General features: G+C 24.9%; 1 protein-coding gene across 1 annotated transcript; it reads left to right on the top strand.

Annotated features, from left to right (window-relative positions):
- Window positions 1–1,193: 1,193 nt before the first annotated feature.
- Window positions 1,194–26,828, top strand: LOC145840206 (ATP-dependent DNA helicase Q4-like). The gene is made up of 25 exons (XM_082947374.1): window positions 1,194–1,361; window positions 4,305–5,140; window positions 5,556–5,689; window positions 6,049–6,196; window positions 6,625–6,675; window positions 7,173–7,394; window positions 7,500–7,636; window positions 7,845–7,943; window positions 8,494–8,664; window positions 9,194–9,281; window positions 9,624–9,712; window positions 10,350–10,481; window positions 10,546–10,615; window positions 10,682–10,729; window positions 11,108–11,246; window positions 11,668–11,752; window positions 12,397–12,494; window positions 12,672–12,751; window positions 21,262–21,420; window positions 22,056–22,102; window positions 22,658–22,739; window positions 22,962–23,139; window positions 25,211–25,349; window positions 25,956–26,016; window positions 26,488–26,828. The coding sequence occupies exons 1-25, from the start codon at window positions 1,219–1,221 to the stop codon at window positions 26,670–26,672; spliced, it is 3,621 nt and encodes a 1,206-aa protein (XP_082803500.1). The 5' UTR covers window positions 1,194–1,218; the 3' UTR covers window positions 26,673–26,828.

Here is a 26,828-nt window from a genome sequence, read left to right as displayed (position 1 = left end):
TATTTAGTTTTAAAAATTAAGTAACTTTTTCAATTATAGCATAACATTCTATGTTTTCTGGCAAAATTCAGACTTCCTATAAATTGAGCTATTCTAAATATTATTTTATACTTATATTGAAGTATTAATAGCACTTTGAACTAAAATGGTATGAAATTAAAAAGCGTAAAAAATTAGAATTAAACTTTATAATAAAACATATTAAATTTTTTAACGATAAATACTTGTTCTAAGCTAAGAAAAGAGTATTTTTAATTAATTCCATGATTGCCAAAAACCTTGAGTCCTAGTAAAAGCTGGAGATTGACAATCTAGGCCAAAAATAATCTGAAAAGCTGTAATTTGAGAAGTTTTGGAAAACCAGGAATTTCAAACTTAAATTACTAAAAAGCTCGGAAAAAGATAAAATTTTAAACAATTTTTACATGCAAAATGATTAAATTTAAATAAGTATAAAATTCTGTTATATACGTAATAATTTTTTATCAATTAAAATATTACTTATGATAAAACACATTTAAGGTAATATAAAAGTATATTTTCAATACGATTGTACTATTTAAAACATTTAAACTAATTTTATACTAAAAATGGATAAGAAAAAACTTGTACTTTCAAAAACCTGAGAGAAATTTTAAAAACTGGAAATAATTTTCAAAAATTCTTTGGCAACCCTATCATTCAGACAAGCCTGCCTAGCCTATGACCATAAAGGTTTTGTAAGATTGCACTTAAACTTAATCCTTTTCAAAAGTAGATAGAACACCTTTAATAAACTGAGACAATATAAGTTATGAGAAAGTAAATAAAGAAAAAGAAAAGTAGTAAAAAACATAAAAGATACCTTGTATTAGCCTAAAGTTTAAGTATAACTTAAGGTATAGTTTGATAATCTGTTATGAATTTTATTATAATTTTTGTGCTTATATGACACAAATTATTACATAAAGATCAATTACTATAAAAATATTTTGCATGAAAGTTTAACTGCTGAACATCATTTAAATTAAACGATGTTTGAATAGTGACTATATTATTATTCAACAAACAAATATACAAACTGAAGTTTTAGTTTCAAAAAAAGTTAAGAAACATAACATTTGCTTCATTTATTTAAAAAGTATGTAATATAACATTTTTAGGGATACATGCTTTTAACAAATGATTAACTATTTATTAATATCAAGAAAATCTTTAAAGTAAATTACTTATTTATAAATGGATGTGTCTCATTCTTTGTTTGAAATTAAAATAATTCTAAAAAAATGGGAAGAAAACTTCACATCTGCTAATGGCAAAGCTCCAACAAAAACAGACATTGATAAAGATGATATAAAAAAAGTTTATCTAAGCTACAACAGGTTTGAGTATTCTTTTTCAAATTTTTGCTTTACATATTTAAACTTTTGAATTGCTGTCTTTGTAAATTTTTGCTTTAGTTTTTATAATTACAAAGAATTTTTATTTTTTTAAGAAGACCACATTAGACAAAAAAAATAAAATACGTGTTTCTAAAAAAGTGAATATTTTTATATTTTCACTCTGCACCAAAATTTTAATGAATAATTAAATACTTCTTAAAAATAGTTTGTAAAACAACTTAGTTTGTTTATAAATTTTTTAAATAGGTTTTTTGAATAATTTTAGTACAACATTCACAAACAAATAAAAAGAAATCCTAATTGTACTAGTTATGCAGTAATAATTTATATGCTGTATTGAGTGAAAATATGCCAATTTATTTGTACAGTAGTTTACTGCAAACAGCTCTAGAAAATTTAGAACAACTGATTAATTCGCTAAATGAAAACTCAGTTTATGTAATTGAAAAATTATACTGTTTCTTTTTGTTCGTAATGTACGAGTTTTGGTCTCTCTTATTCGAAGAGTTTTATTCTAAGTCAAAAAAAGAGTAAAATTAATAGTTTTTGAGTTTAAAAGTATGTTAATAAAATAATTCTTATCTTTTATGAGTTCAATTAATAATATTCTGTATAAATATGCCAGTAATTTTCCAATAATTCTCTTAATTTTTATTTTGAAAAAGGAATATTGTTTATGATAAGTAAACTTTGAGTCTGTTTAAATTTAAGTCCATGGGAGGAGGTCCAACATTTTTTTTTTACAAAAATTAAATTTAGATTTTGAAATTAAAATGAAAGCTTTAAGTACAAACTACAAGCCAGTTTTTATAGAATTTAAAAATATCATTTAACTTTTTAGATATTAATTTTTTGTAAAAAGTTTCCAATACAAATGTATGAACCGCAAATTTTTTGAATAAATTTTCTCGGAAATTTTAAAAATCTCTAAAAATCTATCTCCTCCTTCATTTTTCAAGCAATTAACATAAAATTTTAAGGAAGTTTTCTTTATATTATGAGAAAAAAATGTTACTTATGAATTTTAACGTTTTAAAAAAATTAAAATTTTCAAAAAAAAAAGTATTTTTACTTAAACTTTTTAAAAGTCCAAAGTAATGTTTTTTGTTATTGTATAAAGGTCAAACTGTAAAAGTTTATATAAGATTGCTTCAAAAATGTAGGAGGAGATAGATTTTAAATGAAATAGTCTTTTTTTTCTCCCCATAGGGAACAACCTATTATGCGGGCTGAATTTGACCTGTCATATCTTAAAAACAATTCGAATTTTTTAAATGGTAAAAAGCAGCTTGAAGCTTAGTAAAAACTGTATAAAATAAGATCAACTTGTAAAAAACATGGCTTACCCCCCTTTGGCCAAAAACTACTTTACACTAATGTAGGTCAGCCTTTAAATACCTTTGATTTTATTAGTAACAATAAAAAGCATAAAAAATTTATAATTTAACATTAAAGTTCTAGTTTTCAAAGCAACAGGGTTGTTGAAAAAACTCTTTCATTTAAAATTTTTAAACTTTTTGTTAATGAAAGCTTAAAATATGAACTCAGCAATTTGCTTTATAAATGAAAAAAATACTTAAGTTCTGAGATAAATTCAGTTTTGCTTAAAGGTTTGTAAAGAAAAGTATATAGATTAAAGTTGTCAAAGTGCCAAATTTATTAAAAACTAAAAATATATATAAGTTCTATTTGCTGTTTTCTAAGCTGGAGACTTCAAAATTTAAGAGAATGATCTTTTACAGTGTTAAAATCTTTACATGTTTGATTTACAAATAAAAACTAAAAAAATTTAAATTTAAAACTTCTAAAAATTTTTTAAAAGAAAAAAAAGAATATTTTTTGGATAAAAAATTCTGAATGCAAATTATAAAGAAATAAAGAATATACTGAAACATTAATAGATATTAAATAATTAAAAGTTCTAGGAGAAAAAATACTTAATGAAATAATATATTTTGCCTTTTTAGTTTTAATTTTCCTCATATGTTGAACTATCCTACTGTAGTTTCTTGTATCTCAAAAAAAAACTGAATATAGTATTTTGAGGTAGGTGCCAAATATGCACAAAGGGACACTTTTGCACAAAGACACTTTTGCATGAAATGACTTTTTCACAAAAGGTCACTTTTGCACGGGTTTAAACTTTTTTTATTAACTTATGTCTTCTGTTTTTTAACTTTTTTTTTCCTACTATCTCTGTTACCTCTAACCCTTGGTTTTTTTTTTCATCATATTTAAAAAAAATATTTTATTTTTTTTTACAATCAATGTTACCCCTTGATTGTTTTTTTTTTTTTATTTTTTTTTGTTTTACATTTATTATTATTAGTTTTTTATTTACTATCAATGTTACGCATAACCCTTAGCATTGGTAGGTTATTTTTTTAAAATAGTTTTTTATACACTTATTTTTATTTTACTCTCGTGAAAAATTGACCTTCATGCGAAAATGACTCTTTGTACAAAAGTTTCTTTGTGCAAAATCACCAGTTCTGAGTATTTTGATATGTAAAATGTTTCTTGTAACCAAAATAAAAATGACAAAATAAAATAAAGTTGTTAAAGTCAAAAGAAAATAAACATAAAATCTTATCAAAATTTATGAAGTTTATTCCAAACATAAACTTTAAAGAAATTTTTAATATAGTTAGCACCTATAGGGTAGGTACAGAAGTGAGTTTGTTGTAAAATAATTTTACAATGCTTCAATTTAATGTTTTACAGTTTTTTATTGTACTCAAAAAGACCAACATGGTTTTCTTTAGCAATAGTTTTGTATACTTGATACTTTAAAGATAAATAAGTATCCTATAAGTATAATAAGTAAAGTTTACTCATATTTTACTTATATTTTATTATATCTAGGCATAGACTTTACATTTTATCAAAATTAGTACTATTTTGACTTATTAAATTTTTTAGGCTTAAAAAGAAAATATCTGAAAAAAAGAAAAGTGAAAAGAAAATTAAAGTTGATAAATCAATAAGTAACGACAAAACAAGCAAAAACACAAACAATATTTGGAATTCAAAACTACTTAAAACAGAGAAAGAAAAGGGAGAAGAAGAAGTTGAAAACAACACACCAACAAAGGAAGAAATCAAAGATACTAAAAACCTCTTACCTGTAATTACAAATAAAATTGTTGATTCAAAAACATCTGAAAATGTACTTAAAAAGCCAACAAAGTTTATAGATGCATCAAAACTTAAACAATTTTCATCTAAGCTAAAAAGAAAATCAGACTCAAATGTAAACAAAAAACAGCATACTGAGAACGATCAAAATTTAAAGGTATTAAACTCAAATGAACTTAAGATTAATGACCCAAAAACTTTAGAACTAAAGAAAAATTCAAGTAAACTAAGAACAAAAGCAAGTTCATTTATGATGTTCAAAAAGGATAAAACTTTAATTAACAGAGCATTTGATAAAACAACTTTTGATAAAATTGATGCTTCATTGGAACTTAAGCCTGCAGACAAAAAACTACATGAGAATATTTCTGATGAAAACAAACCTTCAAGCATAAATTTAGATAAGCCTACTTCAAAAACTACCGTCAACTCTTGTATAGTTGAAGAACAGACAAAAAAGGATAACACTAAAACAGATAACACCTTACCGCGCATCAAGAAAATCACTGAGGTGAATGAAAAAATAGAACCTTCTACCTTAAACGAGTTCGAAAAAATGGAAAACAAATTATCTGAAGAAAAATCAATAAACAAAGCTGAAAAATGTAATATTGAAAAAGGTTTATTTGCTTAAAATGTTTTGAATATTTATATATTTAATATTACTTTTAACACTACTAATTATACTATAATTTTTAGATGCTTGAGTCAATTATAGTTTTTATTAAAAAATTGTTATTATAAAATAAGAAGAGATTGTTTTAAGTTAAAGACTTTTATACTGAAGCCTTTTAAATTAAATTTTCAAATTTTTTCAATTTTTTTTTCAGAATAATTAAAACCAAAGTTAGTAAAAACTAAAATTTATGTTCATTTACTATTTATTACTTACTAATCATTAAGTTTTTTAGAATGATCTAATATTTACTAAAATAATTTGATATTTGTATTCAACTTAGTGATTTTTTTTTCTTTTTTATGTTACAACCTTTATATTGTCAGTATTTAGTTATGCATTTATTTAAACAATTTTAGACTCAACTGTTAAGAAATCAGCATGTAGCAGTAAATCATCTAATGGTTTAGTGAGCAATAACTTTGTGAGAGTTCAAATGAAGCAAAAAATTTATAAGCGTGGAAATAATCAAGGAAAGTTTTTACGCAAACAAGTTAGTAATACAGTCAAAATTAAAATATACTTGTTTAATAAGTAAATGTGAAAAGTTATTTAATTCATAAGTTTTAATTGTCTTTTTTATTAGTATTGAAAAAAAAATACAACTAAAAAAATACTTAAAAGGAGTTATCTACAAAAACATAAATCAAGTTGGTAATCAAGTGTTGAAACAATTTATAGGAAAAATATATAATTTTGTTTTCATTTTTTAAAAGTATGAAATAAAATGCATATAATAATTTAGTCAACCTGTTTTATCTTGTGTCATACAAAAAAGCATTTAGCGCTTGTTAATTTATATCCATTTAAAACCTAGTTGTGCATAACTTTTTAATGTAAAAACACTTTAAGGTGTACAGAGAAAAGTTGCAAAAGAAAGGATTATCAAGCTACAGTGGATGGAAGGGAAGAAGTGGAGGTTTCAAAAAGTCTGAATTCAGAGACAAATCTGAAGATAAATGTTTCAAATGTGGTCAAACTGGTCACTGGGCTTCAAAATGTACTGGAATGTTTTAATATAATATCAATTTTTTTCGCTTATATTTTTTAAAGTATAGATTATCTTTACGTATGCTTGGAAAAATGGTAATTTTTTTTTCCACCCAAAATATACAAGTTTAACAGTTTAAGATATAATTTTTCATTTTTAATGTTTATACTAAAAGCTTGTTAACTTTGTAAACAACTAACAGTTTTTGACTTTTTTATTTTTTATAAATAATTTAACAACTTTTAAAACGTCAGATAAATGATAAAGTTTAATCTCTCAGAGGGTAATATTTTTAAGCTCTCACCATAAAGAAGATAAAAGATAGTAATTAGATATAAATGAGACTACCATAAACTTTTATAACAAATATAGTTATGAAAAAACTTGACTCTACCTTTTTATATCATTTAGTGATACTATCAAAAATTATTTTACAGGTAAAAATACGTCTACTGCTGACATGGTTCTTGGAAATTCGCAAATAAAAAGTAATCTATATATTTGATTAAATAATATTTTTTACTGAACTTAATGCATGTTGAACTACAATTTATTTAGTTTATAATTTATCCATAAATTTAAATGTTGAAGTTTGAAGTTTGTACCGTATAAGAAAAATATTTAATAAATATCATTAGTTTTTTTAGATATTATATTAAAGTCTATTTTTTATAGTTTATACAATGATTTATTATTGTGTATAAATAATAACTTATCTGTAAATATTTTCACCATTTACTTAGATACTTATTATAGTTTCAAATACATAAGACATTAAAAACAAAACTTTGTGTAAGTTTCCCATACTAAATTTAATTTTTATATGTAATAATGAAACAAATTGTTTATTCGTTTTACAACTAGTGTTATGCCTACTGGTTTTTTACCACAAATAATTTATAGAATATAAAAAATATTTTAGTACATTTATTATTATGAATTTTTGGTAGTTTTCAATGTTTAAGTGATCACATTATTATTGTAGCAACAATCGAAGACATTTTGAACGCAGTACCCTTTAAAAGTGAAGAAATAATTGAGGAGTCATCATTTTTTCCTCAAAAAGAAGACCGTGTTGTGATGTCACAGTGTGATCCTTTGTTCATTGATGATTATGACGAAAGTGTCGTTGATGAGGCGCTACAAATGTTTGGACATCAAAACTTTAGACCTGGGCAATCTGAAGCTGTCCAAAGAATTTTATTAGGTTTCTGAAATGTGTTGTGACAAAGTAAAAAAAAAATTTTATAACTTAGTTGTAACTAAACTTTTACGAAGTTAAATTTTATAATTTAAATTATTAAAATTGAAGGTAAATCAACAGTCCTAGTTCTTTCAACTGGTATGGGAAAGTCATTGTGTTACCAGTTACCTGCTTACTTATACCACAAACATCGTAGAAGCATAACTATTGTTGTTTCTCCGCTTGTCTCGCTGATGGATGATCAGGTACAAGTTATTATTGCATGTGAGAGTAAAACCTATGTTTTAACAAAAACCTTAAACTTTAACGTTTTAAATATTTATTATATCATTTCTTAAAATTTCTAACTTGTGAAGTTGCAAAAAAACATAAAGAAAATTTTTATTTAAACAATCAGTTTAAAATAGTTATATTTAGAATGATTTTTTTACAACGTTTTTTATGCTATTTTAGGTGAAAGGTCTGCCTAAGTTCTTAAAAGCTGTTAGAATCCATTCTGGTTTAACAAAAACTCAACGTGAAAAAGCAATGGCTCAACTAGAAAATGAAGAGGTTATTGATTACAATGTAAACGAAAGCAAATTATATTTATTTCATAAAGATGTGACATATACTCTGATGGTCTTTATAACTTTGATATTTGCTTATGGTACAATACATACTAACCTACTTAATTGTTTAAATACTTCGTTGGTTATTTTTTTTCAATAGATAAATTACAAAGCGTAAAATTTGTAGAGTGAGTGTTTAAGCTGCTGCTAATTACACTAATTTACACTAATTAGTTGTAACCAATACTTTTTACAGTATTTTAAAACGTTATTGTTATGGACTACCTTTAATTTTTATTAATAAACGTTTATTATGTAATATAACAAAAGATAGTTGTTAGTAAAAATCTGTATATTTAGTTTAGAAAATTATGTATACACTCAAGTGTTTATGAAGTTAAGAAGTATGTTATTTTCTACTATAAACTGTAAAAGTATATAAAACTTTATTTAAAATAGTCGTTATCTATTATAGTTGTATTGATTATGGTTATTATATAAAAAATTTTTCATAACAAATAAATGTTTCTTATACAAATTTTAAATGTTAGGTATCAATTTTGTTACTATCACCCGAAGCAATCACATCATGGGCAAATATGACGCCACAATCAAGCCCATTGTCAAGGTTGCCTCCAGTGGCTTTAGTATGTTTAGACGAGTGTCATTGCATATCTGAGTGGTCGCACAACTTCAGGCCTTCTTACCTCAGATTGTGCCAGGTATTAAAAACTCATATTTTTGATAAGTAATATTTTAAAGACTCGAGATTAAGTTATGCAAAATAAAAACTTTGATTTATTTTATTACTTTGTCCAATACTTTATATATTTTATTAAGATGTAATTTATAATATTTATATTTATACTTTTTCCTTTTTTTTTGTTTTTTGATAATTCATAACGAGTTTATATTTAATTTTGTGTCAAATTTGTAAAAAATGTTCTCTTAATTTAATTAAAATCCAGTAAGCAGGAGCTATCATTAACGTTTTTATGTATTTAAAGCGATTTAAGATGAAATTTTTTTTTGTTTCCTTTAACATTTGAAAGTATTTTGTAATAGATAGATTTCTATTGTTTTAGACATTTTATACATTTAACAAATAGAAAGCAAACATAAAATTATCTTAAAAGTTTCTTAACTATTAAGTATTCAGTTGTACTTAGTTACCACTTGTTTTAATTTTAATTTTTGAAAGCTATATACATTAAACATACTTTTATCAAAAGTTACCGATTTTGTGAATAGGTTTTAAAAAGTTGTGGAATTGATAGAATAATTGGGTTGACGGCCACTGCCACAAAATCAACATGCTCATCCATTGCTAAGCTAATTGGTAATTTACCTTTTGAAGTAAAAATTTTTAAGTTAGTTATAAAAATTATGTACTGTGAGTTATCTATCGCAGATCTAAGCTAATAAATAAAAAGTAGGTCAGAAAAAAATCTTAAATTTAACTTTTATTTTTAAGAAAAGTAAATTGAATACTCTGATTATACTTTTTTTTTTCAGTTAATAAATACTGTGAAATTAAGTTTTGAAAAAAAAGTCCTAAATTATTAATTATCTAACAAGGTATCATTATAAAGTCGATAGTATTTGTAGTTCATAAGACTACATTTCATGAGAATTTAGCACAAAAGTTTTTTACTTGAAATTTTATTTTTATTAATACTAGGTGTTAATGACAAAGATGGTGTTATTTCTCACATGATGCTTCCAAGAAACTTGTCACTGTCCGTTTCTAGAGACCAGTACAAAGATGAGGTTAAAAATATATTTTGTGCAATTTAGTTGAAATACATTTAATTGTACAAGTTAGTTCAAAAGTTTAAAAATTTTAGTTTGCTCAAAACTTATAAAACTTTTAAGTGTTTGTTTAGTGGTTACCTCTTTGAAAGTATGAGTTAAATTTTCTATAGGACGGGCCAGATTTATCAAAGTAAAAGTTTTGCGGGTCGGACTTGTATAAAAATAATCAGCCGGCCACATAATTTGAAAATTTTTATTAAAAAAAAAACAAAGAAAAATTAAAATAAAACAATCACTTAACAGACACTATTGTCTTCTATAAATCAAAATAAGAGCTGCTCTTAAAATACTTGTTTTCGAGAAGCTAAGTTTTATTTGCATAAGAGAATTCTCCACCGAAAAATAAGTCTCGGGCTAAATATTTTTGTTCGCGGGCTGCACAGTGCAAGTCCATTAGCTTGTAAGTGTTTATTGATATATTAAAATTTATAGTTACTTTTATTTCACATTACATCGTTTTGTGCACTGAAAATAACCTAACTTAATTTTTTGTTAATTCTTGTTTTTTAAAGAAATCTCAACCGTTTAATATTCTTCTTTATTATCAAATGGGCATATAATCTCTACAAAAATTTTATTACACAACAAACAGGCTTTGGAAAGTTTGCTAATGGGTGAGAGATTCAGTAAACTAGATTCGATTATAGTTTATTGCACGAGAAGAGAAGAAGTCGTCAGAATTTCTTCTAGACTTCGAACCAAGTTTCAGAGTTTAATTGAAACAGTTTGTAAAATTCAATATTAATTGTTCAAATTGATAAAATGTTTTGAATAAAAATAATTTGTAGAACTATGATCATCTAGAAGATTTGGAAACGCAAAAAGGAAACAAAAGAAGTAAAAGCACGTCGTCAAAAGGTAACAAACGTTGTTTTGGTTTTTTCACACGTACGTGTAAATGTGCTAACGTTTTATTTCAAATAGGTGTAAAGAAGCAGGCAGTCAGTTGGAGTGCTGATTGTTATCATGCAGGTATTACATTTTTTATGATGCTTTGTATACAGTAAAAATAATATTATATGTTAGTTAATTTTGAATATCTTGCATCTGTTGTGGCTAGCCTGTTTAGTTTGAATGCAGTTTGACATATTGTAAAAATTAGAACTTTACATAGTAAACTATGTTTGTTACAGTTCAAAAAATTTATTTTTGTTTAATTTCGTTAAAATAAAAATAATTGTTTCAACTCTAATAAAATCTTAATTAAATGCAAAATAACTAAATTCAATTATTTTATACTTTAAACTTATTCTATATTAGATATAAATAAACAAATTAGGATAAGCTGTAAATTTTCATTATGTATCTACTCCTAATATCAAAACTAAACAATTTTTTTTTAATACCAAGGAATGAGTTCAGCGGAGAGAAAGAGAGTTCAGACAAGGTTTATGAATGGCAGCTTGAGAATTGTCGTCGCAACAGTCGCATTTGGAATGGGTATCGACAAAAATGACGTAAGAGCCGTCATCCATTACAACATGCCTATGTTAGTCTAACATTTCTAGTGTCCTCGTGTTGACTTAACAAATTTCAGTTTTGTTAAAGTCGTTATTACTTTCTGAATAGTGCAAAGTAAAGCTTTGAAGTTTAACTGAAATCTAAAACTGCAAACATAAAAAATTTATTTTTAGTATTTTTTCATAGCAATTAACACTTATAAATACATAATTAGCATTTTATTACCTATAAAAATATCTATTAGCTTTTGGGTTTGTATGAACTCTCTTTACATATATTTTAAATAAATCAAATGCTACTTTACAGTTAGAGTAATGTTTAGTGGCGGCAAAAATTGTTATTTCAACATACAAATAAAGAACTATAACGTAATAATCTATATGAGCTGTAGCCGTGAGAATAATTATATATTTTTATGATTGTTAAATTGGATACAAATTTAATAACAGGTCATTTGAAAGATACGTCCAGGAAACAGGTAGAGCTGGTAGGGACAACAAACAATCACATTGTCATCTCTTTCTTGATCCCAATGTAATTACCATTTTATCAGTTGCTTTATAGTTTTACATTCTTTTACTTAAAACCTAACAATGAATAATATCCGCTAGTTGTCAGTAAAGATATAACTTTATATAGCTCTTTGAAGATTTATGGTCAACTAAAAGTTATTATTTAAAGTTTAAAAACGTGCTAAAGAGTATAAAGCCAACAGTCATTTTTCAAATGTTATTTTACCAATTTTTATTCTTGTTTTTTTGTGAATGTAGTTTCATTTACTGCTTTCAAACTTTATGGTCAAAATTCATTGACACACATTAGTATAGCATTTTTTAAGAGCAAACATAAAGTTTACCTAAGTTGCCTCATAAAACCTTTTTACTGAATCATTATGTGTTCCTTAGGTTTTAAAACATAGGCATTTTTAAATTTTATTTTTATTTTTAATTTGCAGTACACAGTTGTACAGTAGGAGTAGGTAGGGATTAAAAAGTTTTCAAAGTATTTTTTGTTTTAAACGTTAAAACTTAGTTGTCGAATAAACCCAAAAAAAAAACGCGCACTTGATAAAGTTAAAATTTTAATAATAAAAAGTAATATTTTTTATTCTTGTTATTCATAAAATTTGAATTAGGTAGTAAAAATGATAAAATATTATATAAATATTATTTAAATAGAACGAAGACATGTTTGAGTTGGGAAGACATGTGAACAGCCGATTGATGGATAGATCTACAATCAATAAGCTTGTTAAAAAGCTGTTTACAAATGACGAGTAAGTAAAAATTTTAAGTTTATTTAATAGTTGAATAATTTGGTTTTGGTACTAGTTTTAACTAAAAAATTTAAACATAAGTCATTCATTTTCAAAAAAAGTTTATTAATCAATTTCGTTTAGCGCATCCTCAGGTTTAATATTTGTAAGTAAATTTATAAAGTTTTAAATTTCAAGGGAGCACAGCAAATTACAAGGAAAATATGTATCAATGCACTGTGAACGGACAATCGAAGAACTAGATCTTGAAAAAGAAAGTTAGTTGTAAAAATTCTAATCAGTTGTTTTGTGTCGTTTATTATTTTCACTGTTAATTTTAAAAAACTGAAAACACATTAGCATAGAAAATTATAACAAAATTTATAAAAATAAACTAAATTAAAATATGAGGTCTGATCAGAAATTAAAATTAAAAAAGTCAGTGTACAGTGTATTAAAAAAATAATGCGGTATGTTTTTTGAATAATTGAAATCATAAAAGTTACAACGAACTCTTGTTATGTAACTAAGTTGTTAAAGATTTAGGTATAAAGCAATTTTTTTTAGGTTAAAATTCTCGTTAAATATGTTTATAAGGAAATTATCTTAAACTTTAGGTATATGTTAAAAATTTTGTTCGATAAAAGAAATAACTTCTACACTTTTATAGTATTGACAACACTATTTTGTTGTTGGTGCAACGAAATTAAGTTTGTTGTTTGTGACGTCATCACTCGTAGTGCAGACCGTGCACGATAACTATGACGTGTATGTCGGAGTTTGAAGCTTGAACGGTCACGTGACCATCTTTACCCGCGTCCCACAAGCATCTGCTGACGACCCTCAAGCCCTGTCCTTTCGCCTGACTCACAACTGCGTTTACCACTAGCTTGTGCCTGTTTAGTAAACATGTTTTAGAAATTATATCTAAGACGTGTACTTAGATTAAAAATTACTATTCTGCATATTTTTATTTCGGTAAAACGGAAAACAAAACTGCAAGCTTGTAGTAAAGTCTGTACAGCTTACGTGTTAAGTTTAATTAACAATTTTAACAAACTGTTTACTTTTCGAAAAAAAAAACCTTTTCATTCCGAGTGTTTTTATTTTTTCTTGAACTTCCTTCACAATGAGCTTCGCCAGACTTCCGCCATCAATATTGTTTGACCAGTTTTTCAAACACGATCCTGTTTTGGAACTGAATTAAGAATAGTTATGTTTGCAATTTTTAAAGATAATCTTACTGTGCTAAGCTATATATTTAATATAAAAATGTTGAGTCTTATTTATTGAAATACAAAATACTAAGCTTCACTGCAGTGCTTATTCACTTATCCGGACACGTTGGGTAAGATTTTTCTGTAAACATGTCCGGATAAGTACAAAAATTCATTTTTTTTATATAATAATATAACTTCTGCATATAATGCAATGCATAATAAAAGTTTTAAAGTTATATATATATATATATATAGTAATTGTGAGTAGTATATATTAAAATGATAAATGATAAAAGCTAAATGGTTAGTTTTTAATGGTTAGTGCAAATCGTTTTCTTTTTTTGAATTCGTGTCCATTTATAAGACCTGGTATGTTAAGTGTTTCAAACTTATATAACTTTTAAAAATACATATATAGTCATGCTCCTCATCTTAAACAAAAAGTGTTTGAATTAATAACTTTTGTTATATTGTTTGAATTAGAAATAAAACATAAAGCAACTGTTATACATTCATTTTCTAAAAACTCAGAATTTAATTACCTACAAAAAAAGCTTTGAAAATTTGAATAAAAAACTAAAAGTTATATTTTAAATAACATTGTTTTGAAAATTTCGAAAGTGATTTACTCTACATGCAAAGATTTTGATTACTAAACTAGTTTTAAACAAAGATATAATGTTATCTTTAGTATTATTGTTACTTCATAATAATAAACAAAATTGTAGAATTTATAAATTTGACCGAAACTGTCCAGATAAGTGAATAAACACGAGTTATACGAGTACGAGTACTATAGTTATTTCCTTTCCCATTCCCCAGTAGTTATTACGGCCATCATCAACAGAGTTGAGATGTTTCGCGCCATCAATAATAATTGTTGAACTTTGCCGCAAGATCAACAACAACGGCATCCGAGACAATCCTACGACCGGTTTCGTCCTAGTTAGGACTCATTAGGCAGGAATAGTCGCGAAAAACCGCTGTTGTGATTTCAACCAAACGGGTTTAAGTACAAAGCACTAAAGCGACCGTTTGTGGGTAAAGTTGAAAAAATTCAACTTTCCTATTACAAAATAGTTTCAAATACTATCATTAAGCACTTTTTAAAGTTTATGAGAATTTGTAGACTTTAACAATATAGTTTGATATTTCATTGTCAACTTATGTAAAAAAGTATTTCGATAAAGTATTTATTATAGAAAAATATAATTAATTTTTCTTATACATTTGTTTTTTAATATAAATTAGTTATTATTGACTTAATGTTTTTTTAGTTGTTTTAATTTTTAAAGTTATTATTTATTTATTTATATAATAAAGTTTAGGGCTTGTTTGGTAGTTAAAAAAATACACTAACTAACTGTTAAACATTTTGACAATAAAGAAAGTTAGTATTTTGAAAATATTAGGTTCTGTGAAAAAAGTATTAAATAGCTAAAAAAAAAAATTTTAAAGTTTATATATTTCTCAAAGTGTTCAGCAAAAAACATGTTTTAATTATAAGAAACTTTGCAAAAACAAGTTTTGTAAATACCAAAAACTAATAAACTTACTTTTGTTTTCTAAGGTGGGAACGTACTTACAACTGTCTAAAATATCATCTAAAACCTGAAAAATAAATTATAATGCTAATATTTTACATGTGAAGAATATTTTTTATTGATTTATTTAAGTAGTCTAAGTTAAATTCTAGCACGAAATATTATATAAATTTATATTAACCTCTAATTAAGTTTAGTGCTTTTGCTAGTTATAAACCTAATATTTTTAAATATGGTTGCTAAATATGTTAAAATAATCTATTAGATAGTTTTTTTATACGACACGACATATTTATCTGTTATATTTTAAATTGTAGCTAAATATTTAAGAAAAATATAGATGTTAATAAACTAGAACTATTTCAGTTGTTTACAATTTTATCATATTGTTATGATTAAAAAGCTTGGTTAATAGGATTCTTATATAAAAATGTGTTTTATAGAATTTTAATTTTGAATACTTGTTTGGTAGTTTCTTGAACTAGTTTCGACCTAAATCTCTCATCCGTGTTTTCTTCTAATCTGTATGTATTTTCGTAAGTTGTTTTCGAGTTTTCGTTTTCCATTCCAAGATAAAGAGGCTATATTTTTAAATTAATAATTTTGTTCTTCTTCTTATTTAAGGTTTTAATACTAGATGTCTTTGATCTGTAATGCATGGTAACTAAAATAACCTAACGAAATTATTTTATCAAAGCTAAAATTTTGTTTAGAAGTACTTCAAAAGAATATCGGACTGCATCGTTTATATTTGTAAGTATATATAAGGTAGGTTAGAATGGGGATGCCTAAAAAGTTAAGGTAAAGAGGTAAGAGCATTGTTTTAACGAAAACTACCAGTGGCTTTTGTATGAAAGCTTGAAAATATAAGTCTGTCTTCAAAAAAAAAAAAGCAGAGAATAACTTTTGATAAAAAGTTCATTTTTGTAAATAAATAAATTAAGACTGCAGTATTTCCATCGTTAGTTTTCTCTCAAATAACAATACAAGAAAAACACGTATTCTCCTTCATTGTTATGCGATTGACTTCAAATTTTCAGGTTATATTCTTTGCGTTAATAGAAAAATCGTATTTTAGCGTTAAAAAATATGACCATTAGAAGTATTTTTAAAGATAAAGTATATTTGTATCCAAAATGTTAAAAGTGCATACAATAATTACATTGATAATAATAGACATTATATAATAGTTTAAGATTAGACAGTAAAATATTTAGAACTATTGGTTAAAAACTCATGAAGATAATTTTTTTCAAACAGTTTTTTTCGCCTTTCTGATTTGGCAAATCCATTAGAAACCTATTAAACTTTCTGATTTTGTACCCTTAAATCTCAAAAACAAAATTTACAAAGTTACTGTTAGCTTAGTTAAAGCACCTCAAACTTAAATCAACATGTAAGAAAATGCCTAACCCCTTAGCCCTTTAATGTGTTTTTTTCTTCATATCAATATTCTTAGATTACCGATTTGATTAAGTTTAAGAAAGATTGTTTGATGATTTTCGAAAATAATTTATATTAAACTTTCAATTATCAATTTATGCAATTAGCTAGTATAATGAGAAATTGTGATAGTCATGATAATAATTCACATAATAAGTAGTTTAAATTAATTAAAAAATAAATTAAATTTTAGAATGGTTGATTAAGCTTATAGGAGTTTTTAAATCGAAGACTAAAAAGTTGTAAACGAAGTTTTTTCAATCAAAGCTTGAACATCTTTATGATAATATAAACTAGATTAACATTCAACATATTTATGTCCTTGAATAGAATCCCTTTATCTTAGCAAAGTTGGGCTTATTGAAATTATACTTGAAAAATTTAGTATCAACAACTTTTTTATGAACAAGCAATTTTAAAGCTGGTGCCATGTCCCTGTTAACTTTTCATAAAAAAATTAACCTAAATAGTTTTGTTTATGTAAAACTGCAAATAAAATTAAATGTCTTCAATTTAGATAAAAAAGCTTAATTTATAAAGTCACAAAGTGAAATTTATGATAACACCATTACAACATTTTATGACTTTTGTTATTACATTTGGAACTATTTTCACTAATAATACTTTATGTATTAATTTTTTCTGTACTTTTAAAGGCTCTAATTTTCATAATCGTCCATTGTTAAGAGGTTTGAAAATAATCGCCTTCCTAAATGACAACCCTCAAGTATCTAGTGCAAGTTGCTTGTTGCCGCCTTACTAGATATCGCCCATGTATTACCCAAATTCTAAAATTGCTTCTTTTGCCCCTTACTATTCATTGCCGCCCGTTTTATTAAAATCGCTTAAAATGGGCGGTATCGCCCATTTCGGAAACGCTGTACTAGAATGATTAAAAAACAAACTTATAAACTATTTTAGTTTAATGTTTCTATTAATGCTTAATTGAGCAACCTTTAACACTAAACCAGGGTTCCCCAAAGTGGGCAGTATTGTCTCTTTAGCTAGAGATTTTTTTTTGGATATAAAGGGACATTAAATAGTAAGGCGGTGGAAAAGTAAATGGGTAATTAACTAGTAAAGGAGCGATATCTAATAACTTGGGCTTTTTATTATTTTAAATTTCCGCCAAGGGGGCGTTTATGAAAAGGAGTTTTGGAAACCCTGCACTAAACAATTAATTTTATTAAAAGTTAAAGTTAGCTAGTGTTTTGTTTATATTTCTTTATTTTCTACAAAAGTTATTCTGCTGATTATATTTTATATTTTTTTTAAATAATCAAGTAACATTTTATCAAAAAAAGTTTAAATATTGTGGCCTGACTTGAAAGTTTAATATGTTCCCTTACTTTTAATTGAGTTTTGTGGTTGTCATTTGCAAAAATTTAAATAAAACAAAGCATACCAAGCTCAAGTGAAGAACACATTGTTATTATATTTAGTCATAAAAAAACCTGGTTGAATGAAAACAAGGAAAATTTTCTACTGTTACATCTTGCTAGCGACGGAGCAAATGACAACCTTCTTTCTCTGCTGCTCGTAGAAACTATTGTGCTCGGTTTGCTCGACATCATATTGTAGCAAGATGACCTTCTGTTCAACATCTGTGGTTTTTAGGAGCACTTAGTAAATATAATAAATAAGTTTATTAAAAAACAAGTATAGCTATAAATAAAATAATCCTGAGTTTTTCATGCAATGGTAATTATTTAATTTTACACTAAATTGTATTGTTTTTGTACAAATATAAATGTAATTTCAGAAGTTCTAAGTAGATAAAATCTATTTAAATTTTTATTTCAGGCTTTATTAAAGGGAAAGCTTATTACAATGTAGAACAAAAACGTCACGAAATAGTTGTTCGGGTATTAGTTTAGTTCATCTATAGTACTTTAAAACACCTTTATTTAGTCAACAAGACTTAAAAACAAACATTGTTGTCATAAAGTTGAAAATATATTTATCTCCATTATAAAAATACTTAAAAAAATTTTGGTATCAGAAACAAATAGAAATGTTTTGATCGTCGCATAAGTAGATAATAGTATTGTTAAGGTATGTGTTAAATTGGTAGATGCCAAAGAAGTGGTTAGGTGATCCGTTGAAAAGTTTTTGATAGTGTTTTGACCTTCATAAGAAAAGTTATTTGAAAATCGAGTATTTTAAAAGTCGAAAATTTTACATTAAGTATTTCAAAAATGAAAAATTTTTGTATATTAACTTAAAACTTACAGTATTACCCGAAATGCAGCTCATTGAATTTCCACGACTAAATTTTCTTATGTCGTTAAGTTTGTCAAGCTCTACCATGTTTAATTTTTCATTTTTGTTTTCATTACCTTTAAAATAATTCTAGTTAAATATAGAAAAAAATCATAATACATTAATCTTTGTTACTTTTTAAAATTGGAGTCTTTAAAAAGTAATTTGTTTATTGGTAAACAGTTTTTCACTGATTATAAAATTTTCAAAACAAAAAGATTAAAAAAATGTTTATTAAAACTACTAAAGTTTTGTTTAATACTGCAATACATTTGAACAATAATAACCATAATACTAAATCAAAAATGTTTATTTAAAAAAAAAGAAATCAACAAACTTCCGTTTTAACAACTTTATTTATTTAAACGAACTGTAATATATTAACTAACAATCTTCAGTGACAGTGTGCCTCCTCGTTCTTGAGCTAGTATTTTGAAGCATGATTTGATTGATTTTATATTATGCTTGCTAAAAAAAAACTTTTATCATAAACATTTGTCCAGCTCTATCACTATAGCTTGGCATATGTTTTAAAATCTTTTAGATTAACAATAAATGTAAAAAAAGGTTCAAACTAAAAATAAATTTACATTGTTTGTACACAAAAAAAAAGCAGTATATTTAGTTGTATATTAGTTTAAACTTAAAAAAAAATATTTCTTTTAATATTATTAACTACAACCAATAACCATATAAAATGAAAACAAAAATAAAATAAAAAACCAAAAAAGTACTAAAGCTTTTGCTTAAAAAACAAAAAAACTAATTTTATAAAAAATAAAATATCTGATATATGCATAAATTCATAGTAAATGTTTTTCTGCTTTAAATTCATGTGTCCCTTTATGCTCAAAACACCTTTGTGAAATCGGATTAGCTTGCTTTGAACTTTTGTAGCTTAGTGTTGGGATATTAAAAAAAGTTGTAAAGTTATTTGTCATGTTCTGCGCAAGCCGACAGTATAACACTTAAAATGCTTCTTTTTAAACAGTTTTATTGGGACAGTAATACTATTTAAACTTGTTTGCTTTTAAATCGTAAATATAGTTTTTACTTCTTGATAAATAATCGTAGTAATTTAACTGCACTAATAAAAAATCCTGAGGTTGCTTGATTTCATCGTTTAAAAAGCTGTTTTTATTTGCAATGATTGCTAAAATAATTGAGCTCCATATTTAGGAATGTTTAAAGTTTTAAAAAGTTAAATAAAATGATAAAATTTAAGTTTTAAATAGTTTATTTCTTCAAAAATTTTTTAGCTGAGTTAACTAAAAAATATATACTAGCTTAAAGCATTACCTTACCTCGAAATCTTTATTTGGGTTAAAAATTTCTTACTAGCAATATAGTTATAGTATTACAGACTTTTGTTTCAAAATTAGTTTTAGTATTAAAAGCAAAAACAATGTTGTAAAATTTAAACTAAAAGTTCAAAGCGGTATGAAGATAAACTAATAGAAATTTGGTTTTAGTAAACTTAAATAAAAATATTTTGATAAATATAAACAGGTTATTGAAATAAAAATATATCATAATAAATGTAATAGATTAATATAAAAAACTAATAGACTCTAGTAACTAAAAGGTGCAATGTAATAAAACTTAATGATGCTAAATAGTTTGATACAATGGTTTAAAGTATTTTTAACCATTATAAATTTAATACTTTCTACTAAAAAGATTATTCTCATGAAAAATTATCGTAATTGATTTGTTTATGAGTATCAAAATTGCATACTGACTGTTTTTATTTAATTGTTTTTCTAGTTTTGGTTTTAAATAAAAACTCATGTTTTACTAATAAACAAAGAACAGTTACCATGCTTAAACTTTAGATTTCTTACTACAAACAAAAGTTAGTTTGACCTGTGTTGCTCTATGACAGCAAGATGTATTTTACTTTGCCTTTTTCTTTAGACCAAGTCATTTAGGCTGCTGTTATTGTTGTCTAATGAATGGAACTTAGTTTTTAATCTTTTACTTTTATTGTGACAAAGTTAATTTTCATGAATGTTCAGCAAAGCTTGTTATGTTACTAGAATGTAAAGCAAACAATTGTTTGGAGTTATTTAATAAGATGCCAAAAACAATTTAAAAACAAGTTAGCTTTCCAACATTACATGTAATTCTCCAGATCAGTATTATGTATCAGTTTTTTATCCAATTTTGGTAGTAAATTTTGCTTTAAATTTCCATTTGTATAAAGTAGCGGTTAAAAATTTTTAAACACATTAAATAACTAGTTTTTGAAAGAAAAAAAACAAAAACAAACATTGTTAAAAGTAAAATATAGTTTTGTTTATTTTTTTATCTGAACAGCATTGGAAACGCTTCTGTGCTACTTGGAATCAGCAGGTCATATTAATGTCATGTTAAACAGTGATACTAGCTGTAGTGTGAGGTGTAGTGAAGGCATCAAGCAAATCGCTAAACTTGCTAGGGTATGCCCTATTGTTGCCACCGCTCTGCAAATGAAAAGTTTGTTTTAAATTAGAATTAAATCTAAATAAAAATATTCATTTTACTCAGTAGATTCAGTGAGTGTGTATAATTTTTGATAATGTATTATAGTGTATTATTTTATTGTTTTTTTTCTATTAGATATTTCTATTTTTTACGACGTTATGACAAATAAAATTTTAACATTTTAGTTTGTTGTTTACTTATTGAGTTTTTTTGTAGTAAGTATCAATTAGATTTTTCTTTCAAAAATTAAATATATTAAGATGCGGTAAGTAAAAAAGTTATATGTTCTATTTTTAACAGTTTTGTATTTTATCGGTTGTATTTTATTTTTTTTAATTTCTTGCTAAATTTCACCTTAAAAAACAACAAATAAAACTGACAAAATATGTTCTGAAAATATAAAGTATTTAATAACTGTTTTTCAGCATTTATACATTAGTTGTAAATGACAAGTATTAGTTATTGAGAAAAAAATTATTTTATGAAAAGGAAGTGAAGATTATAAGTTTGCATAAATTTATATTTTCAAATAATACCCATTTAGTACTAGATTTTTTTTTTGTTGACTTAAAAAATATTTAGCGTTAAATAAGTATATTTTTATAAGTTGTATTAAGGTTGTTTATTAATTTTATTAAAATTTTTAGACAAAAACGAAAAGGTTTCGCACCAATTTTCATTTTCAACTGTGAAAGTAAGTTTTTTTTCTGTGTTTTAGTTAAAAACAAAAAATTAATAATTTAGTCTATACCGGGGTTTACCAAAAGGGCAATAACTCAACCCCCTTTTGGGCGTTTTTAGTAGGTCGAACGGCAATAACTAGTAAGGGGGTGTGACTAGTTAGGTATCAACAACTAACTTACATTAGATATTCTTGGAGCCGGAATTTTTGAAACTTAAACTAAAAGATGTGGAGTTTGTAATGAAGAGTAAAAAAAGTCTGAGGGATAATTGACGGGTGATACGAAACTTACACAAGATATTCTTTGAATCAAATTTTTAAAACTTACACTAGATATTCTGAGGTTTGTAGTTAAGACTAAAAAACTTAGGGCGATAAATAGTAAAGCAACAACAACTAAATGACACTAAATATTTTGGGGTTTGTAGTGAAGAGCGGCGATTAATAAATAATAAGGTTTGGGAAACCCCGGTTGATTTAATTTTTATTTTATTTTTGTTTTTAGTTTGTGTTTAGTGTTTCTTAAATAAACATATGTTTATGTAAAAATTTATTAATTCTAAATAGGTAGCTAATAAACTACAAATGAGTTTGTCTGATGTTCGTAGAATTTTGAGAAAAATTCCATGGGATTCAAATTTGTCTACTGGTTAGTTTCATAATAGCTAAAAACATGTTTACTGGAAGTTAAACATCTGTTATAAAAAGTTTGACTTTTAGCAGTAAATACATTATTTTCAAAGTTTATATATTTAAAAAAAATAAAACTTTAATTGTGTCAAAGAGTCTTTTTACTTATAAGGTATAATTTTATAGGTAAAAATTTCAAGGGTTAAACAAGTTTAACTTTAAAAAATACTTCAAATAATAGATCGTAGTGATTCAAAAAGTGGAATATCCGTTGAGTTCAGTGATACTTGCTTTGTGGTGCAAATTTGTCGCAAAATCAACAGCTTAGACGAAATTTGCAACTATTTATACGTCAGAGTGAACAAACAACAAAATAAAGATTTAAATCAACTTCATACTTGCTATCAAACGATGAAAAAGTAAAAAATATATAAATATAACAATTAGTTTAAAAAATTTATTTCATTATTTCTACTTCATAAATTCTTTTTTTTTCAATTAATACATTTTTAAGTTAAAGTTGTGAAAAAAAAAAGTTATTGTCAACTAAACAGTTTAGTTCGTGACTGTTGAGCACTTAATTATAGCAAATATAGCAAATAAGTTTAGATTGGTTTTTACAATTTATATATTACTCTTTACTCTGAAACATTTGGCAGTTCGGATTTTTCATTCAGAGAAGTTTTAATCAATCGATGAAATTAAATTAAATATTTTTAGTTAAAATTTTAAGTACAGTCGCCTGCTGCTTAGCTTCTAACTTTTCCAAAATATTTGGGATCAGCATTTAATTAAAAGTTTTTATAGGAGAGCATCAATAATTATTATTAATTTAAGTCACCAAAAATATTAAAAGTCTTAGTAGAATTTTAAACTCAAAACAATAAAATTTTATGTTTTTGCACTATTTTAACAAAAAACTTATTGATAAAACCTAAATGTATTTATAACTAGTAAGGTTTATATTGAAAAATATCAAATCTAAAAGTTTATATTGTAAATGTCAACTATGTATAGCTGCACATACAATTAATGACAAGTAGGTCTAATTCATTTTAAAAGCTAGTTCGATTCAATATCGTCAATATCTTAGATTTATTTAGATCTATTTAGGCTATTCTCCATGAGTAATTTAGAATAAAAATATGATCCAGTTAATTTTTCTTTAAATAGTGGTAACTCTTTAATTTCAGTTGAAAACATTTAAACTACTTGTTAATTACAAATTTTTAATAACTACACTTTAAAGTTTTAGTTATTTAGAATTTTATTATTCGTGAAATAACAACAAATTATAAACTTTGTAACAAAACCTTTGTTTTTTGTTGTGTACTTACTGACAGTTTTGTTACAAAAAGTTATGCATTTTGAATTACTGAACAATTATAGTTATGTGAGAAACATAGTTAAAATTTCACTTTAATTTTAACACAAAATTTTACTAAAAAGCTTTCTTTGAGACATGTTTTATATATATTTAAAAGGTTAATAATAATATAACGTGTAATTAGTTGAGAGTGCAGTTTTTAAATAATATTCAGGGTTCGTGCGCGTCAGGCTAAATCAGGCTAAGTCAGGCTAAATCAGTTTTTTTGAAAAAAGTTGAAAAACGTCAGGCTAAATCAGTTTTTTATTTAAAATTTGAGAATCTCAGTTTTTCTCAGTTCAAATGCTACAAAATTATTGATTAAAAAGAATTAAGAAATCTTTTTAAGATCAAATTAAGATGTGAATTTATTTCTAAATAATGATTAGAAAACTATTAAAGAAAAAATCAGTCAGCATTTGTAAAAATAAATGCTTAAAACCTTTTGTTGAATCTCTAAAATTTTTTATGAATCTTCATTATTTTGTTTTGAGTAGATTATATACGTCATAATTATGAAATTTCATAAAAAAAATACAGTTTAAACATTAGAGTATATTTCAACAACTTAGCTGTTTGTTTGAATTTCAATATTTGTCTAAGCATTTCATTTTAAATTTTAATAAAACACGACAGTGCACGTTGTTTTAATTTAAATCTTTTGGTTATAATGTATTTACTTGATGCTTAATTAAATTGAGCAATTGTATTTAGTAATATATTAAATTTTTACACTAGTGTTAGATATAACACTTATTTTTAAACTTATCACTGAATTTGTTATGTTAAGGGCATAGGGGGGGGGGGTCAATCACCTTTTTCACAATTTAGTCTTATTATATTGAGTTGTAACTAAGCTATGAGTTGCTTTTTGCAGACTTTTAAAGCTCAATATGTTTTTGAGATAAAGCTAGTTGAAGTCGGAGACTACAATAGTACTAATTAAGACCCCTCAATATCTAAAATGACTTCTAAAAGGGATTTTCCTTACTTTGAAAAAATGTCAGGCTAAATTGGTCCCAGTCAGGCTAAATGAAAAAAATTTCGCGCACGAACCCTGAATATTGCTTATGACAAAATTTTCACTTTTTTTCACATTTTTTAGTGCTAATTTTGTTTCATAGGTTTTCTAAGCCGACTATAAATAGCTGTTTGGATAATTTCGATGAAAAATCAAGCGAAGATATGAAAGTGGTCATAGATGATTATTTTGAAAAACCAACTGATGACTTTAGCAAACCTGAAATTAATTTTTATGCACAGGTACTTATTGTTTTAAATGAAGTAATTCAAACCTGTTTAAATGTAAAATTTATAACCTCAGGTATTTAGAGATAAGAAAATTGAACTTTATTAATTTGTTATGCTACTCTTTTATTTTTTAAACTTTCAAAAACGACTAAGTTATTTTAGATTTAAATAAAGTTTATAAATAAATAATTTATTTGATACAAATTTTTTCTTAGTATATTTATTTAATGTGTACCTTTTAAGTAAATAAATTAAAAATATACAACTAATTAAGTACTGAATTATAATATATATTAAAATATAACATTAAACCTAATAAGTATGAGTTTTTATATAAAGAAGCTTCAATTGAACAAAAAATATTCTAGAAGCTTTGCCTAGAATAAGTCAAACAAATCTTCATACTATTTTTTAACTTAAAAACTAATTTGATATAAATATACGATATTTATTTTATAGAGATTAAAATAATTCTAATCGATAAATATAAACTAAATATAGTTAGTGTCTGTTATATTATATTTTAAACGATGGAAAGCTAATTCTTCTTTCGAAAAGTATAACATTATTTTAGAAACAAATTGTAATTTAGTTCAAAATTTTGATTTTTTTTTATAGCCCGATTCTTCCATTGAACAAGATATAAGAAGTTTGACAAATTCTTTTCTCATGGTTCATGGTTAGATTTATAACTTTTTTAATCTGTTTTTTATTTAATTTTATTAAGTTTAACGGTTAATTTAACATTCTTAAATACAATTACTAATTTTTAGATAAATAATGATTCATATTTTATAGTATATTTATTTGAAATTAAACCGTTTTTCAACAATGATTCAAACAAAAAATAATATAAAAATTTTAAAAGTTATTTAGTTTAATTAAAAAATATTTGTTTTTTTATATTAACATTTTATATTTATTTCTTACTTTGAATTTTTCCTTTTATACGTGTCATATTTAAGTTCTATAATTGAATAAAATGTTTGTATTCTATAAATAACGATAAAAGTATGTTTGCTATACTGTAAACAGCCATAAAAAAATTATTCATAAGTTGTTACAAAAAATATTTTAGTATTAAAACAGCCATTTTCGAACTAACTTTATAAGACACATAAGTTTTAAAATTCAAATGTAAATATATAAGGTGGGGATGTTGGTGAAGATTGTAATGGTCGTGTGCTGGCCAGAATATTCCACGGAATTTCCAGTCCCAGGTACCCCAGCAAAAGTTGGGGGCCTGCACGAAGGTTTTGGAGAAACTTGATTCACGTTGAATTCAATTTCATTATAAAAATTGCCACCCAAGAGCTTATAAAATGGAGACAATAAGCTTTAAATTCTTACGTTCTTTAAACTAAATTTAGACATTAAATCTGTTTTTGCCACTTTGATATTTATAGCCATAAAGCTGTTTGATAATTAAGACTGTTTTTCTTTTGCCTAAAAATGTTGTATTTTTTTTACCTAGTCAAATTTTATTTATAC

Source organism: Thalia democratica, chromosome 7, assembly GCF_965202585.1.
Source record: "Thalia democratica chromosome 7, ktThaDemo2.hap1.1, whole genome shotgun sequence".
Taxonomy (NCBI): domain Eukaryota; kingdom Metazoa; phylum Chordata; class Thaliacea; order Salpida; family Salpidae; genus Thalia; species Thalia democratica.
The sequence above is the reverse complement of the archived record's forward strand: the minus strand, read 5'-3'. Positions and strand labels throughout refer to the sequence as shown.

Excerpts from the sequence above, each read along its gene's own strand:
- LOC145840206 (XM_082947374.1), top strand. The coding sequence starts at position 1,219 with ATGGATGTGTCTCATTCTTTGTTTGAAATTAAAATAATTCTAAAAAAA. Across the intron at positions 1,362-4,304 it reads GTTTATCTAAGCTACAACAG|GCTTAAAAAGAAAATATCTG; the intron begins GTTTGAGTATTC and ends TAAATTTTTTAG. Across the intron at positions 7,395-7,499 it reads TGTCCAAAGAATTTTATTAG|GTAAATCAACAGTCCTAGTT; the intron begins GTTTCTGAAATG and ends TTAAAATTGAAG.